The sequence below is a fragment of the Nannobrachium achirus genome, assembly GCF_963921795.1.
Source record: "Nannobrachium achirus genome assembly, chromosome: 12".
Lineage (NCBI taxonomy): Eukaryota > Metazoa > Chordata > Actinopteri > Myctophiformes > Myctophidae > Nannobrachium > Nannobrachium achirus.
This window is the reverse complement of record NC_137832.1, coordinates 41,957,906-41,973,520: the sequence shown is the minus strand read 5'-3', so window position 1 is coordinate 41,973,520 and position 15,615 is coordinate 41,957,906. Positions and strand designations below refer to the sequence as shown.

General features: G+C 42.1%; 1 protein-coding gene across 1 annotated transcript in view; it reads left to right on the top strand.

Annotated features, from left to right (window-relative positions):
* Positions 1 to 6,883, top strand: part of sh2b3 (SH2B adaptor protein 3) — a 78,458-nt gene extending 71,575 nt beyond the window's left edge. The window contains exons 5-8 of the mRNA XM_080738883.1: positions 628 to 719; positions 1,570 to 1,784; positions 5,119 to 5,296; positions 5,654 to 6,883. Of these exons, the coding sequence (XP_080595009.1) occupies positions 628 to 719; positions 1,570 to 1,784; positions 5,119 to 5,296; positions 5,654 to 6,081 (913 nt within the window). The 3' untranslated portion in view covers positions 6,082 to 6,883. The remainder of the gene's footprint in view (positions 1 to 627; positions 720 to 1,569; positions 1,785 to 5,118; positions 5,297 to 5,653) is intronic.
* The last annotated feature ends 8,732 nt before the right edge of the window (positions 6,884 to 15,615 follow it).

The following is a 15,615-nucleotide window of genomic DNA, read 5'->3' as shown; positions in this document are numbered from 1 at the left end:
ACCCACAAAGGATAAGATATCTGTGTATTTGGAACGGACGATATTCATTGATATCTCATGATCATGTGTTCCGATCAAGTCCAGTACGGTTTGTGAATTCTCTCAAGCATGCACTCAGAAGCAAACAGTATCAGTTCTCCTTTTGGCTTCAGTTTGATGGTGTACTTAGTGGTTGCTGCGCTGCAGATTTAACTTTCATATGGATTTTATTGCTTCTGTAGGGTTATATGACAGTTGCACAAACTTGTTGCTTTGTGCTCTGCAGGGCTTCAATTGTTTGCTACAAAGCGCCTTCTTTCATTTATTCTTTGTTTTTTCAAGATACTTTTTAGACATCCAATATGGTTTCTGAATTTTCTCAAGCATGCACTCAGAAGCTAACGGTATCACTTCTCCATTTGAAAGTGATACATCTGTAAAGTGTTCACTAATGTTGATTTACAATGGTTATTTCTCGTCATACAACTGTGTTGTTTTGTCAAAAAAAAAAAAAAAAAAAAAAATGAATTGTTACAGATTTTCAACGAGCAACACGGTTGTAAGTCGCAATTAGATTACATTTTATTACAGTGGCAAATCGCATGTTGTCTCAAGTAAAATTAGTAAATGAACTCTCTGCTCTCTCAGGTCTGGCAGTGTGGATCTGGAGCCCCTCCCCCCACCAGCTGATATTTCTGTTCCAGCCAATCGTAGAGGGAGCTCAGAGTCAGGAAGTCAGGGTAAGTGGTGAGATATAATCATCCTGGATATAATAAAACCATCCTAAAGGCTGTGGTCACGCAGTCAGCTGCAAGCGTCCCATGTTAAGGGAATAACCCGGACGTTATTCCTTTAACATGGGAGTGAATGGGGGTCACGACACTTGCAGTTGACTATGTGACCACAGTCAAAATAACAGCTATGTCGCTGTGTCCCCGTATTCAACATTTGACTCAAGTAAAAGTGCAATACTTGTACCAAAGGATAAGTGCTCACATCATTCAAAATGTGTCAAATAGGTTTTGATTGATTGATTATTGTATTAGACAAAAATGAAGAACAGTACAAGAATAGCCAATACAAGCAAATAAGTCCTTTTACAGTCTTTTTTACGTTGGAAGTCCTTGGTATTTAATTCATGGACATAACAAATAGCAAGCAAAGAAAACATTCAATAATATCGCAGTTATAAAAACACTATGTACGGGATAGGGGAAACAAGGGGGTGGGGCTAAGGTAAGGGGGGGGGGGGGGGGGGCTCACTTCTCGCCTGTCTATGGGAGAAGTGATAACTACCTCCTTCTCTGGCCTCCTGAAAGGGGAGTTTTCAGGGCAGTTTACAAGGATACCAGCAAGAAACAACGTACTGTATAAAATGTGGCTTATTTGATTGATCTGTGTTTTGTAATAAAACTAGTAACTTGTTTTAAAATAATTGTAGCAGACTAAAAAGTACAATATTTGCCACTCAGATGTAGTGGAGTAGAAATGAAACAAGTCCCTCAAAATTGGATTATCAAAAGTACAATCATTTTTACTTGGTAACTTTCCACCACTGCTCTTCACTCCTCCCCATGTCAATTCCTCCAGGCTCGGTGACCTTTGCCCTGCCAGAGCAGACATACCATAAGACAGACCACTTCCTGTGCTCCTACCCCTGGTTCCACGGGCCCATCTCCCGGGTCAAGGCAGCCCACCTGGTGCAGAACTCCGGTCTCCAGGGGCATGGAGTGTTCCTGGTTCGACAGAGTGAGACGCGGAGAGGAGACTACGTGCTTACCTTCAACTACCAGGGAAAGGCCAAAGTATGTTGCATATAGACTATGGCCAGTGGTGGAAAAGTACTCAAATGGTGTACTTAAAGGGGAAGACCACCCATTTTCAATATTGAACTATGTCATTAATATACCTTAGAGGAGTGTGGAAATAAAAAAAAAGTTCCCCCTCTTCTGTGTTGCCTAGAACTGGAGGATTGATTTGGGGGTTTGTATTGTAAAGTACAATGTGTGATGTCATCAAGTTGTAATTTGCAATACAAACCCCCAAATCAATCCTCCAGTTCTAGGCAACACAGAAGAGGGGGAACATTTTTTTTAAATTTCCACACAACTCCTCTAAGGTATATTAATGACATAGTTCAATATTGAAAATGGGTGGTCTTCCCCTTTAAGTAAAAGTATCAATACTGCAATGTAGAAATACAAATTTTAGGGTGCACACACACCAAAATAACTATGAGAGTGGAATCCGCATTCCGCCAATGCATTTCAATGGGAAGGGGGCATTTTCATGTCAGTGGAGGATATCTGCGTGCCGCGCTGACCTTGCGTTTTTGCTGGAGCAAATAAAGTCTCCACACAGATTTTGGTTCCCCCCCTCTGTCCAATCGGGTGAGTAGAAGGCGGAATGGGGAGGGTTCTGGAAGTGACTGACAGGTGCAGCACAGACCTTGGGACAGAATGCGCTGTGTTTTTAGTCAGCCGCGCACAAAAATAGTTTATCCACTGGCGACCATATTTTGGTGTGTGTGCACCCTTACAAGAAAAAGTCTGGAATTCAGAATATACTTGAGTAAAAGTACAAAAGTGTTGGCATCAAAATGTACCATGTACAAAATGTTTGAAAATAGCCTAGGTATAAAATAGGGCTAAAGTGGATTAATGTATGTTTTATAATACTAGAAGCTGGGCCGCCCTTCGGGCGGCCCAGCATCTAGTCGGCGACCTGGCCAACTCGGGAACGATGTAAATAGGGAATGAATGCCCCGCCCTTTAATGCAAACCCCATTATACCTGTTGTCATAGGACCCGTCTTGACCATCTGTTTGCCTGTGTCCATTTATGCCCATATATGGAGATATCTGTATCTGTCTGTCTGTCGGCGTCCATTTTATGTCCATATATGGAGATCACTGCAGATATAATCCTGGGTCCATTTTATGCCCATATATGGCCATGTATGGAGATATCTGTCTATTTGCATCCATTTTATGCACATATATGGAGATCTCTGTATCTGTCTGTCTGTGTCCCTTTATGCCCGTATATGGAGATCTTTGTGATTCTGCGTCCATTTTATGCCCATATATGCCATATATGGAGATATCTTTTTATCTGCGTCCATTTTATGCCCATATATGAGATCTCTGTCGCTTTTTGTTTGTTTCTTCTTTAAGCATATGGAGATATCTGTTTATATGCGTCCATTTTATGCCCATATATGAGATCTCTGTCGCTTTTTGTTTGTTTCTTCTTTAAGCAGAATACGCAGCCTGCTTAAATCTGCATCATTCAAGTCATCCTCCCAGTCCCACGCTTTGTTGCTTGTCTTATGTTTGTCTTGTCTCTTTTATTTTCTTTATCTTTTTTGGAGCGGACCCCATTAATGCAAACCCCAATATACCTGTTGTCATAGGACACGTTTTGACCATCTATCTGTTTGCCTTTGTCCCCACCCTTTAATGCAAACCCCAATATACCTGTTGTCATAGGACCCGTTTTGACCATCTGTTTGCCTTTGTCCCCTTATGCCCATATATCTGTGTCCCCTTTATGCCCATATGAGTCAGCAGTGCCCATATGCCCATATATGTAGCCCATATGGAGATCTGCCCATATGCCCATATATGGAGATACATAACCATGGCATTTTGTGTTGACTCATGTTGCGTACGCGATGTCAGAGCCTTTTATGAAATGATGTCACAATGAGTCAGCGCTTGCGCCGATTTCCTCCGGAACAGCCTGATGTCAACAATCAACAATCAGCTCCGCATAAGGAGATTCCGAACGTTTCGCGCCGTTTCGGAAAAAACGCGCGTCGGGTCGGGTCGAGGCCGGGCACTGCACTCCGCGCCGCGGCGGAGAACGTGCGTGCCGAATCTGAAGCCGGTGGGACGAACGGTTCTCGAGATACGCGGATTACATACACGCAGACAGACAGACAGACAGACAGACACGCAGAGACTTCTCGCATTTATAGATAGATAATCATTTATATCTGCAAAGTAACTACGAACCAAAGCGATTATTCTATCGATTGCTTTTTAGGTATATACAAGAAGCGTGTTTAATAGCATACATATATACATATACATATACAGTATATATTTTATAATAGGACGTCAGTGGAAACAAGCTCATAATATGGCTCATGGTGACTAGACGCGTTGTGAGCACTTTGGATATCATGTCCATAGTGCACACACTGACTGTTTATTCACAAGCGCAACCTTCTATTGAACGTTGCATTCTTAACACAAACAGCTTTGTTGAAACAAAGTAAGCATGGACTTCTTTCATCAGGTAAATTACCGTTTTTTTTTTTTTTTTTTACACACAGCCATGCTGAAATGAGCGGCCCGTTTCGTAAACTTAAACTAAGCATATAGGCTACTTTACAGAGGGATCCCCAAGGGGTCTGCAACACCCTGCCTCATAAAAAATATAAATTTATTGAGCCCTTCTGTTATGACTGCAGTGGCAAACAGACTTCATAGCCTTCTTAACAACTACAAAGCAGCAGTCAAATCGGGTAACACCTGAATGTGCACCTACTGTGTCCTTGACACCTCTTCTCTTGCAAAGCTTCCCTGGTGGTAACCCTCTGTTGCACCCTTAACGTGCACGCCTTTGCATAAAACACATCCATCTCTGACTATTTCAATCAACTTGTGTAAGTCAGTGGTTCTCAGACATGTTCATGTTGAGGACCCCAAATTGATACGTACATAAGCCATGGTGTTGACCCCCCATTTAAGAAGAGAAGAAGTTGTTTGATTAGATTAAGTACAGAATTCTACAACTGTCTATAGTGTATATGGGGAGAGAGAAACCTATGATCTGAAGTCATGCTTATATAGTACAGTACTATACTACTATATTCTGTAGTACAGTACTTTGCTTATAGTGAAAATAATCATTTTCAACGTGGTGTACCTTATTTTGTACATGTCATAGGTGGACATCTTAGAATATAGTGAAAATAGCAGATCTAGATGCTCACAACTTGTGAGCTTGTCGATTGGCTTTTTCAGCTATATTTGAAATGGCACTTAACTTTGAGAACCATTTGTATATAAGTAATTGCGAAAACAATCTCTGATCTTGTAGACCTGCTATTTTCTCTGTCTCTCCCCAGCACCTGCGTCTGTCCTTAACAGAGTGGGGTCAGTGCAGGGTGCAACACCTACGCTTCCCCTCTGTCATGGACATGCTCAGTCATTTCCGCCTGTACCCCATCCCACTGGAGTGTGGAGCAGCCTGTGTTGTCACCCTGTCCAGCTTCGTGGTGGCGGGTTCCAGCCCCGCATTGCATGGTAAGGGTGTACTTTGTGTAAGTCTTCCTGATGGCAATGATGGCAGTATTGGAGGACCAAATTAGTTAAGTTCATCATCAGCATGTGCTCTATGTCAGCAAGCTGCGACTAAATAGTTGGATAACGTTGACATTAGAATTTTAAATCAACATTCGATAATATTTCCTGAAATCACCCTCACCCCCAACCTGCCTCCAGCACTAGTATTCTATTGCAAGAATTTCTCCAACAGCTCCGTATGGGTTTGGACAGAATCCCAGCAGGGCTGCAAAGAGTACAAAAAGACTCTTTACATGGATGGCTCTGTTTGCAGCTGAGCTCATCTCTTGTTTTTTCTTTACTCTTTACCTTTCTCAGGTCAGCCTGCAGGAGTGGTCCTGGTCCCTTTCTCCCTGCACCGCTGGAGCTCTGAGCCCAGCCTGGCTCACTGCAGCCTGGCTAGCCGTCCCAGTCTGACACCCTCCTGCTCCGCAACCCTCTCAAGCACCGCACCAGCCACTGCCACCAACAGCACCACCTCCATTCCAGGCCTCAGCTCCCAGCTGACACACCACCACCACCACCTCCACCAGCACCACCTGCCTCCACGCACCAGCAACCCCCTCCCGGATCCCCCTGCGTCAGCCCCCGTGCCCCTGCGCCGGAGCGAGTCCGTGGGGAGGAGGCCACTCCTTCGGCACCCTCACCCCCACCCACCCCTCATCCCACAGCGGGACTCAGACTACGAACTGGAGCCGGAGCGGGGGCGCAAGCGGGCCATAGACAACCAGTACATGTTCCTGTGACCTCACTGTTCACACACAACATACAGACATGCCTCTGTTCCCCATGCCCTGCTTTATATGGATGTGTGAGACTGACTGCACATGACGAGGTGATGTTAAAGGACCATGCCGATGTCACTACGTGTGATTGCCCATTTACAATATTGGACAGATATTTCAGATAATTCTAGACCTGTTTCCCCTTAATCGCTTTGTTTTTTTTCTCTCATATTTGAGAGCACTGTTATTGAGCCTTATCTGAGAGCATCTTGAACTTGATATTAGTAGCTAGTTCTACCTAAGCCACTTACTCAACTCAACTCAAAGTTTATTTATAAAGCACATTTAAAATGACCAACGGCTACTAAAGTGCTATACTGATGAGTAAAATACAAAATAAATAATATTTGATATCAAAGCACAAATTTGAATGGCTGTAACCGAGTAAAACAGTCATGTTAGTGAAAGTAATGTGCATACCGTATACATACAAGAGAAGGAAGTTTGGGGGAAATTGTCTATATTATTGTAAAATATTGACAATGTTGTAAATGGACAACAAGCCTGGTATGGCCTTTTAATGATGAAGGGGATGAATATGATGACGATGATGATGATGATGATTTTTTATAACAGACTCATGAACTTGAACTTGCAAGTCTTTGTCTGATGAATGGGTTCTGGTATGAACAAACACACATACGGCACACACACATATACACACACACACACACCAACACACTCATTTAGTGGTGGGCGAGAGCTCGTTGTGAGCGTCAGACCCCCACACACTCCACTTGCGATGTCCATAATGAATGTATTTTTGGGGGGGGCAATTTTCTAATAGTATTGACTATGATTAATTATTATTCTCTTATCTTATGATTGGGAGGTTGTTCTGCAAAGCAGAGCCACACGTGTAGCTGTCCTCCAGCCCTGGGCTACACCAAAACTGTTGCTTTTTGTCCTGTTTGTTTGAAGAGGTGAAAAACTCCTGGAGGGAGTGTGAATAAATCATGTACCTTGACGGAATCAATGGTGGGAAGATGCTGCCTGCGAAACAATTTAAACCGAGCGCTTCTTTCAAATATTTGAAAATGAAATGCTATTTTTGCCCAGGTCTGTTGGTAGGTAGAGGTGGGGGGTTATCACTTCTCTCCTTGGCAAATAAAGATGCTCTAAGGAGGTTCTAATGTAGAGTGAACTTCCCTTTCCTCTCCCGCTGGCACACCCACACAAACACAGTACACACATTATAGAATCCAAGTAAACACATCGTGGGTAAAGTTTCATTGTGGTGAAGTTGCTTCGAGAAACGGATCTGCTCTAAATCTAAGCTTTAGCCATTAAGCAGAACGATGCAAAACTGATATCAGATCATCATTTTAAAAGTAACTTCTAGATAATGCAACGGAAACTCGTTGCTGTTTTTGTGGTATGCGTGTGGGCGTTTGAACCATGGCAATGGAACTCAAAAGACAGATTTGTGTACTGAAGCCAGTGTGAACTGGGTGAAAGAGTGGGCCTGCATGCTAGCACTGGTCTCAGGCCTCAGCCTGTTGCCCTGTTGAAAGTGCACCAGGCTCTTGTTACGTAGTGGGGCCTTGATCAGTGGTTCTCAAAGTCCTTGAGGGGGTTCCAGGGGGTCCCCAGTCAGATTGATAGTTAGGAACCAAACTGACCCCTGTAACTCTGAGAAGCAATGAGTTATATTTGTACACATGGGGGTCCTTCAAGGACCCCCCACTGGCCCAGAAGAAATCAGAATATTGCAGATTTGCAGTTGTCGCTCTTGAGAGATCCATTTCCAGTTAACCCCACAATGAAAGAGTGGAGTAGGGAGGGAGGTCATATTTTAGTGTCTAGGATAGAGGTCCTCATAATCAATATACCAGGGCAAAATAGTCATTGATTACAATTTAGGTATTTGTAACACCTTCTGATGGGATCTAGCTCATCTTGGTCTCAATGATTTTCACTTCAAAGGTTTAAAACTATTTTCACAGTGATGTGATGCACCACCTGAAAGGCATGCACACGCACACACACGCGCGCGCGCGCGCACACACACACACACACACACACACACACACACACACACACACACACACACACACACACACACACACACACACACACACACACACACACACACACACACACACACACACACACACACACACACAACTTAACTCGCTTGAATCCTGATGTGGCATCACATCACTGAGTGTACACTTTACACTTGCAGCATTAATTTTCATTTCCATCTCAGTATGTAGTTCTCTACTTCACCACAGCAACTCGGAGAAAACCAAGGAGAATCTGTTACAATACTTTCGGTGGAACTGGAGTTGGGAGTGCTGATTTAGGGTCAGTCCCATTCTTGCTTAAAAGTCAAAAATTTACCCGAGATCAGCTGTCCTACATTGAACATTGTCATTTACAACAGTGGGTTTCAACCAGTATACCATTGAGTGTGCCTAGATGTGCCTTGAGATGTTGCACAAATAAACAAACAAACAAACAAATAAAAGGTAAATCACAGCAATAATATTACAGACCCACTTTGTTCCTCTATGCAATCTGGGCTTGGATCAGCAACTATTTTAGCTGGTTCTTTTTTTTATGATCGTGCAAGTAAACAATTATTATACAGTATGTGCCTTGGAATGTTGTGCCTTGAGATACCAAAAGGGTTGTTAACCACTGACCGTGGCAGGGACATGAGCACAGTTCTATTTAGCTCATGGGTGTGAGGAAGTTCTGTTGCCCTGAACTGACCTGGGACTGCCTTCATCATTTGCATTCAATGTTCTGTAATCGCACACTTCAGTGACAGAATGAATTAATCAACAAAATCAATATCTCTGAAATAACCTTTGTAAAAAAATAATTAATATGGTGCTCACTTAGTTCCTAGTAAAAACAGTCCTCCATTACAACAATGTCAGTATGTCCTTCCAAATCACTTGATGTCCAGTATTGTTGGATGGCAAGTTGTTGTGTTTCTTCTCTTCCAAACGAGGGCTGGTTTTCTCAAAAGGATCTGAAATCATTATTTTGCTTCCAGCGACCTAATGGTTTAGCCATTTTTGACCACCAGTGAAAAAAAATTCAAGTCCAACTCACTTAATTCATTCCTATACATAAAAAACGACAAGCACACATTTCATACAGTAAACGTTAACCTATGCATTAAAGAGGTATGGATCATCCATGTGTAGCCCTCACAGTTAGTACCAGCCATGAACCAGCGACAACAGCCCTGCTAATCGGGCTCAGCCCTATTAGCACGACTGGTTGTGCGTTGGACTGGCGAGTGGGAGTCCCGGGTTCAAACCCCGCTTCCGCGTATCACTACAATCTGGCGTTGTCGGCAGGATGAGGGGCGTGGTATCCTCGCGTGAGGGACAGGTCCACGTCGCGTGCGGCGGTCCGCGGCGTGAAGTGTGAAGCGCGAGGGCGCGCTCCAAAGATCAGGGGGGTGATTGTAGCCCTCACAGTTAGTACCAGCCATGAACCAGCGACAACAGCCCTGCTAATCGGGCTCAGCCCTATTAGCACGACTGGTTGTGCGTTGGACTGGCGAGTGGGAGTCCCGGGTTCAATCCCCGCTTCCGCGTATCACTACACATGATTGGTTAAGAATCTTTATAGGTGCCGATTTGATAAGTCTACCCTCTGTTCCATCACATGGCCATGGTTCTGGGATACTTTTGAGAAACAGGGGTCCTATTCTAGTGCCTGACTGTTTTGTTTCGGTTTGTCTTCTCATCTCGCTTAACACTAACTTAGCAGTTGCGTATTCACCAATTCAAGTAAGCTTATTCTGAATTTATGATATAGTACTATCTCTCTGTCTTGCCACTTATCATCGTAGTTTCCTGTTCCCCCCCTGAGAAAAACAGAAAAGCAGGTTGATTTCCTGATGAACATGACCAAAGGAAATCCACTTTAGATTATTCCTCTCATAAGTCAACCTACCAAAGGAATGTTACCTTCAATGGTTGTCTAGTTCATGTTATGTTCCACAATCAAGACTGATATAGTTCAGCTGTTTTGACAATGATGAGACATTTTCAGCAAAAGTACGGTTGGTCTTCCTCCCCTCACATGCTTGGTGTAACTCAACTCATCCCCAGCCCCTAGCCTCAACTTTAGCAAATTTGCAAAAAGAAAGCAACGGTATCAGAAAATCCTCTTGACTATCGGTCTCTTCTCATCACTAATAGTTGGAAAGAATGACTGTACCTTTGCCTGAAAGCTGCTGTTGCTTTTGCCCCCTTCTGAAAGCTCAGGGCGTGATGTGGCGCAGAACTTTATAGTGCAATATCTGAGATGTCCATTGCTTTAGCCTTCAAGTGTGGCACATTGAGAACAATCCAACACCTGACATGAAAGACTTTGTGTGTAAAATCAGTCTTTGCACTTGCTTAAACATATATTGAGCAGCACCAGCAAATTTCTAAAATGACAAAATTGTTCAAATCAGGATCTTTTTTTTCAATACTGCAGAATTGCTAATCTCGTTAATATTGCATATTCCAATTTCAAAAACAGCTCTGCAAGAATCAAGATTTATGCAAGTGAATATTCCCTGTGTACCTTAACCTTTGAATTTAATGCTTTGACTCTTTCCAGTCTCCCGGCAACACCTTCTGTCTCAGTCTGTTTTAAAGAAAAACAAGTCTAGCTGATGATTGTAATGTGTTCTCAATACTGTTGACTCCGTGTTTGTTATTTAGCACTGTAAACATTCCAGTTCATTCTTCCCCTATGAAGCCAATGACACCATGACAAAGCTTTTCTATCCATCATTGTTTGTGTTGATCCCGTTCAGTTATGATAAGCATTCTAAGTTATATAAATATATATATAAATATATCAACTGTATATTTGACATTTTGTAAAATAAAGCTAACCGAAACAAGTAATTCATAACCCATGTTTTTTTTTTCTTTTATTTTGTGTTCGCTCTTTAGTTCAGCGAGTTGTGAGCATGTACTGTGGTCCTCGTTTCTATAGCAACCACTTCTAGCCCAGTCCTCCAGGCCGCAGGCCAACCTGTAGGAGGACTAAAAGTCTTGCAAGGGTACCACTACAAGGTCTTCCTTGTTCAAACGAGTTAAGGTTATAAATTTGACCACCCCTCACCACCGAGCTCACATTAACCCAGTGGAAATTCTGGTCACCACCATAATTGAGGATCATGACTAGAAAAGTAGAAGTGTCAAATAGGGATGTCCCGATACCACTTTTTTGCTGACCGAGTACAAGTACTTCATTTTGAGTACTCGCCGATACGAGTACAATTAATAATACAAAATGTCTTTAAATTACATTCTTTTTTTTTTTTTTCTTTTTTTTTTATCAGATGTTCCTCACTTTCTGGCTGTATATAACACATTAAATTGCATTGCTTTCCCAGAACGGTGTCAGGCTTAATCGCCTTAAACATTTTCGCCAGGTCTTTTCGCGGGGCACTTTTGCCGTGGAGGAGAGTGTTTTCACCTAACCTATCTGGCCGTTTCACCGCCGTTGAAGAGCCATTTCGCCCACGCTGTCCATGGTTCCATATTACCCCTTTGTCATATATTATTTTGACTGTGACAGTGGTGTCCAGTGGCGTCAGTTCAGAAAAAGCTAAGGTATGGCAACATGTAACTTTTTTTATAAAACAAATCTTAAAATTCTCCTAACTATTAAAACACAAAAGTTTTAGAAGATCCGCGCCGTGAATTTCAGCCTGTAAAGCCTTCTCTATATATGTAAACTCACATCGCATCTTGAAGTGGGGTCGCCATTTTGTTGTCGCCGGTTTGTACCATCCAGTCTCTAGGTAATTTCGCCTACCAGGCAGGGTGAAGGAGTGTATCTCTGGAACTAGAAAAATGTTGTTCCTTCGAAACAATTGTGGGCTCGCTTCAAGCCAGAAAACAATGGCTATAAAAGTACAAAATGTCAAGATCACAGGCAGTGCTCTCTTTGACGTTACTGACGTCAAAGATTGGTCCATTTTGTTCCAAAAATGTGTTGTGCAAAAGTTGACCCGCTGGTGGCGCTATAACAGGCCAACCAGAAGGGTGGTATCTGTTCCTTGACCTATTGGGAATGTGCTTGCAAGATTTCACGCACATTGCAGGCTGTGTTCATGATTTGAGGTGTTTTTGTCTTTGGCCACTTTATCGCTGCTTGCAGCTATATTCATTATTATTTTTATTTTTTTGTGTGTGTGTGCACTTCATAGGCATATTAGATAAAGGTCCTTAGATTGTGTGTAGAATGTTTCATGCAAATTGCAAAAAAAAATCCTAACGGGTTTAAGTGTTTCAAAAACTGCTCAAAATGATATAGCGCCCCCCTTTGGCCAATTGGGGTAAGATTGGTTTTAGTGATATTTGGACTAACACTCTACATCTTTGCCAAATACCATGAACATGTTACTTTGCATGTGTGATTTAGAGGCAGAAGAATAATTTGCATAAAACTGCAATATTCATTGAATTTATTTTAAAAAGCATGTTTCAATTTTAAAGAAATCCGATCTGACAGATCTTTAGATATCGGTCCAAAGTTCACGTAAAAAAAGTTTTGTGCACGTGGAGCGAAGATTCCAGAATAAAAGCGGGTTTACGCGTTTTACAAACTGCTCAAAATGGCGGAAAATCGAAGGGCGGACCTTACTTAACAACGACACAGATGTCTTCCGCTCGAGTCAAAGCACGCGTGTAACAAGTTGCATGTCTTCAAACGAAACAAGTCATGACTTATGCCCGTTTGAAGTTTGAATTTTCAAACGCTTCGTATAGCGCCCCCCTTTGGCCGATTGGAATAAAATTGGTTTCAGTGATACTTTGACTAACCCTCCACATCTTTGCCAAATGCCATGAACGTGTAACTTTGCATGTATGATTTAGAGGCCGAATAATGATTTGCATAAAACCGCAATATTGATTGAATTATTAAAAAATTATATTTCACTTTAAAAGAAATCCGACCAGACAGTTTGACCGTATTGGTCCAAAGTTCATGTGAAAAAAGTTTCGTGCGAGTAACGAAAAAAAACCCAGGAGGAGATAGATTTTTACTGTTTTTCATATAATTCCGAATTGTGGGAGACCTAAAGGTCAGAGGTCAAAAGTTAGAGGGTAAAAGTTGTTCGGCATGAGGAGACGCATACGTGTATACAGGTTTCATGGCTGTACGTATAACAGAGCATGAGCTCTACCTGTTCAAAGATCGCACTTTCGAAGGCTTCCTACAGCGCCACCATTTGGCCGATTGCTGTAAAAAGTAATAGCACACTGCGCCACAGTAAGCTGAACACATTGATGTTTTTATTTTCATTTTCTCACTAAGTATGTAGGAGTAGAAAGGAACCGAAGTTCCCGTCTACTTTATATAGTATAGAAAGAAATAATGACAATATCTAAAGTGTGCTCGCCTTATAGGCGAGCCCACAATTACTGAACGCACAGGAACAAGGGACCCCTCCAAAGATAGATCTCAGCGAGGTGGAGGCAGACGCGGGGGTCTGAAGGTATGAAAAACGGCCGAAAGACGCGGACGCGACCGCGGTTCGCTATAGGGCTAATGACCACTAGGTGAGCAACTTACACAGTATGGCTTTAAACCCCTATAAATATATATGCCTTATGGAGTGTCAGATAGACCAGCTTGGATCTATTATGAACAAAGTGGTCCAACAGGTGACAAGCTGTAGGCTACCTAGCCCTGAATACAAGCCAAGGGGCCAAAACTGCTTCAGAAATGACTTTTGCGGCTATATTTGGGTAGAAGCTGACAACCTTTTTTTTTTGTGTTGAAGGTACGGTTAAGGTGGTTGGCATTTTGAATTTATTTTCTGGTGACTTTTATAAGCCCTTCAATAGTTGAATGCCCATTTCATGCTATAGGCCTATTCAAATAATCCGATTAAACATCATAAGCATTTCATTAATTCTTTACTTTTAAATGTATTTCTTTCTCTATGTTATATTAAAGGAAATAGATAAAAGACCAATATGGAAGGTTATTTTGAATGTTATTGCAATAGATTTGTAAATATTATGGTAAAAGGCAACTTCTTTAATGGCGTTTTTGTCCATTTTGAGTAGGCCTATACAAGAAATTACTCCATTAAAAACACACATCACACCAAAATGGATAACATAGGTCACAGAATAACAGCAAGACTAAGAATAAGAACATTGAAAATGTGTTATGCTAAATGGACAATGTGACGATACAATTGAATATAACATGACAACAATCAATGCTGATGGCAAACTGTACCGTACTGTCCTGTGTATTATCTAATAATGGAAATATGTGTAATCAGTAAACAAGAAGCACTCTGGTTGTATGTAAAAATGTATGTAACAACATACAATTTTGGTGAACTTAATAATATAGATACCCATTTCCTCCAGCAAGGGAAATGTATTTTCAGCCCAAGCCAATTGATTCGCTGAGCACACGAGCAATTAGGGGTTAAGAGTCTTAAACCCTTGTGTTGATGGGACACACATCGACATCGCTACCCTGGCCTGGAATCACACCACCAATCACACAACCAGGGGCTCTGGTTCCCCAGGCGGGCTCCCTAACCATTCTATGCCACCCTTAACTCTTTCAGTTTCACTAGTGAGGCACTACTCCTGATCAAGGTCCATTTCTTCATTGTCAGTTTCTTAATAATTGTCAAATTAGTTTTTGTACCAAGCTGCACAGGCACATCCATATGCTCCACTGCAGTAAATCCCTCCATTTACGACAGAGACAATGCCCTGCACTGGTTTCCACTTGCTTTGCATCCACAAACTGTAAGTTCCAAGCATCTGGCCTGAAGAGGTTATTACGTTTAAAGCTGGGGGACCAACCTGCCTTCTACCATGTGCCAGCCACAATTGATTGGTGAGGGTAGCTTTGGAAGGATAGCGTTGGATACCCTTGTTGATTGTGGGTCAAGGCATCACTTGTTGGTGGCAGTGTATCAAGATTGGCTTTCAGTTTTCAAGGCCATGAATATGCATGAATATTGATTTGCTGGTTGATATTGAATATTAAAGTCAGACATACACAAGAACACTTTGAACATTTTTTATCCATGGCTTGTCACAGTATCTACTGTTATGAACAAAAACAAATAAATGCTGTACATTAGGTTAGCCGTAAATGCTCAAAACATTGTTTAAAACAAGAACAATGGAAAAACTGCAAAAATTACATACCTATTCTAAAATCCTCAAGCTAATCCAAGCTAATTTAGTAGACTATTGGCTATGTACGGTAGTGAGTGAGTGAGGGGAGAGAGAGAGAGAGAGAGAGAGAGAGAGAGAGAGAAAGAGAGAAAGAGAGAGAGAGAGAAAGAGAGAAAGAGAGAGAGAGAGAGAGAGAGAGAGAGAGAGAGAGAGAGAGAGAGAGAGAGAGAGAGAGAGAGAGAGAGAGAGAGTTACAGGTGGGAATAGCAGACTATCATCCTACAAAGATTAAAACTATTATACAAAAACACCAACACCAAACACCACGCCAAAAAGAAAGGAAAGCAGTATG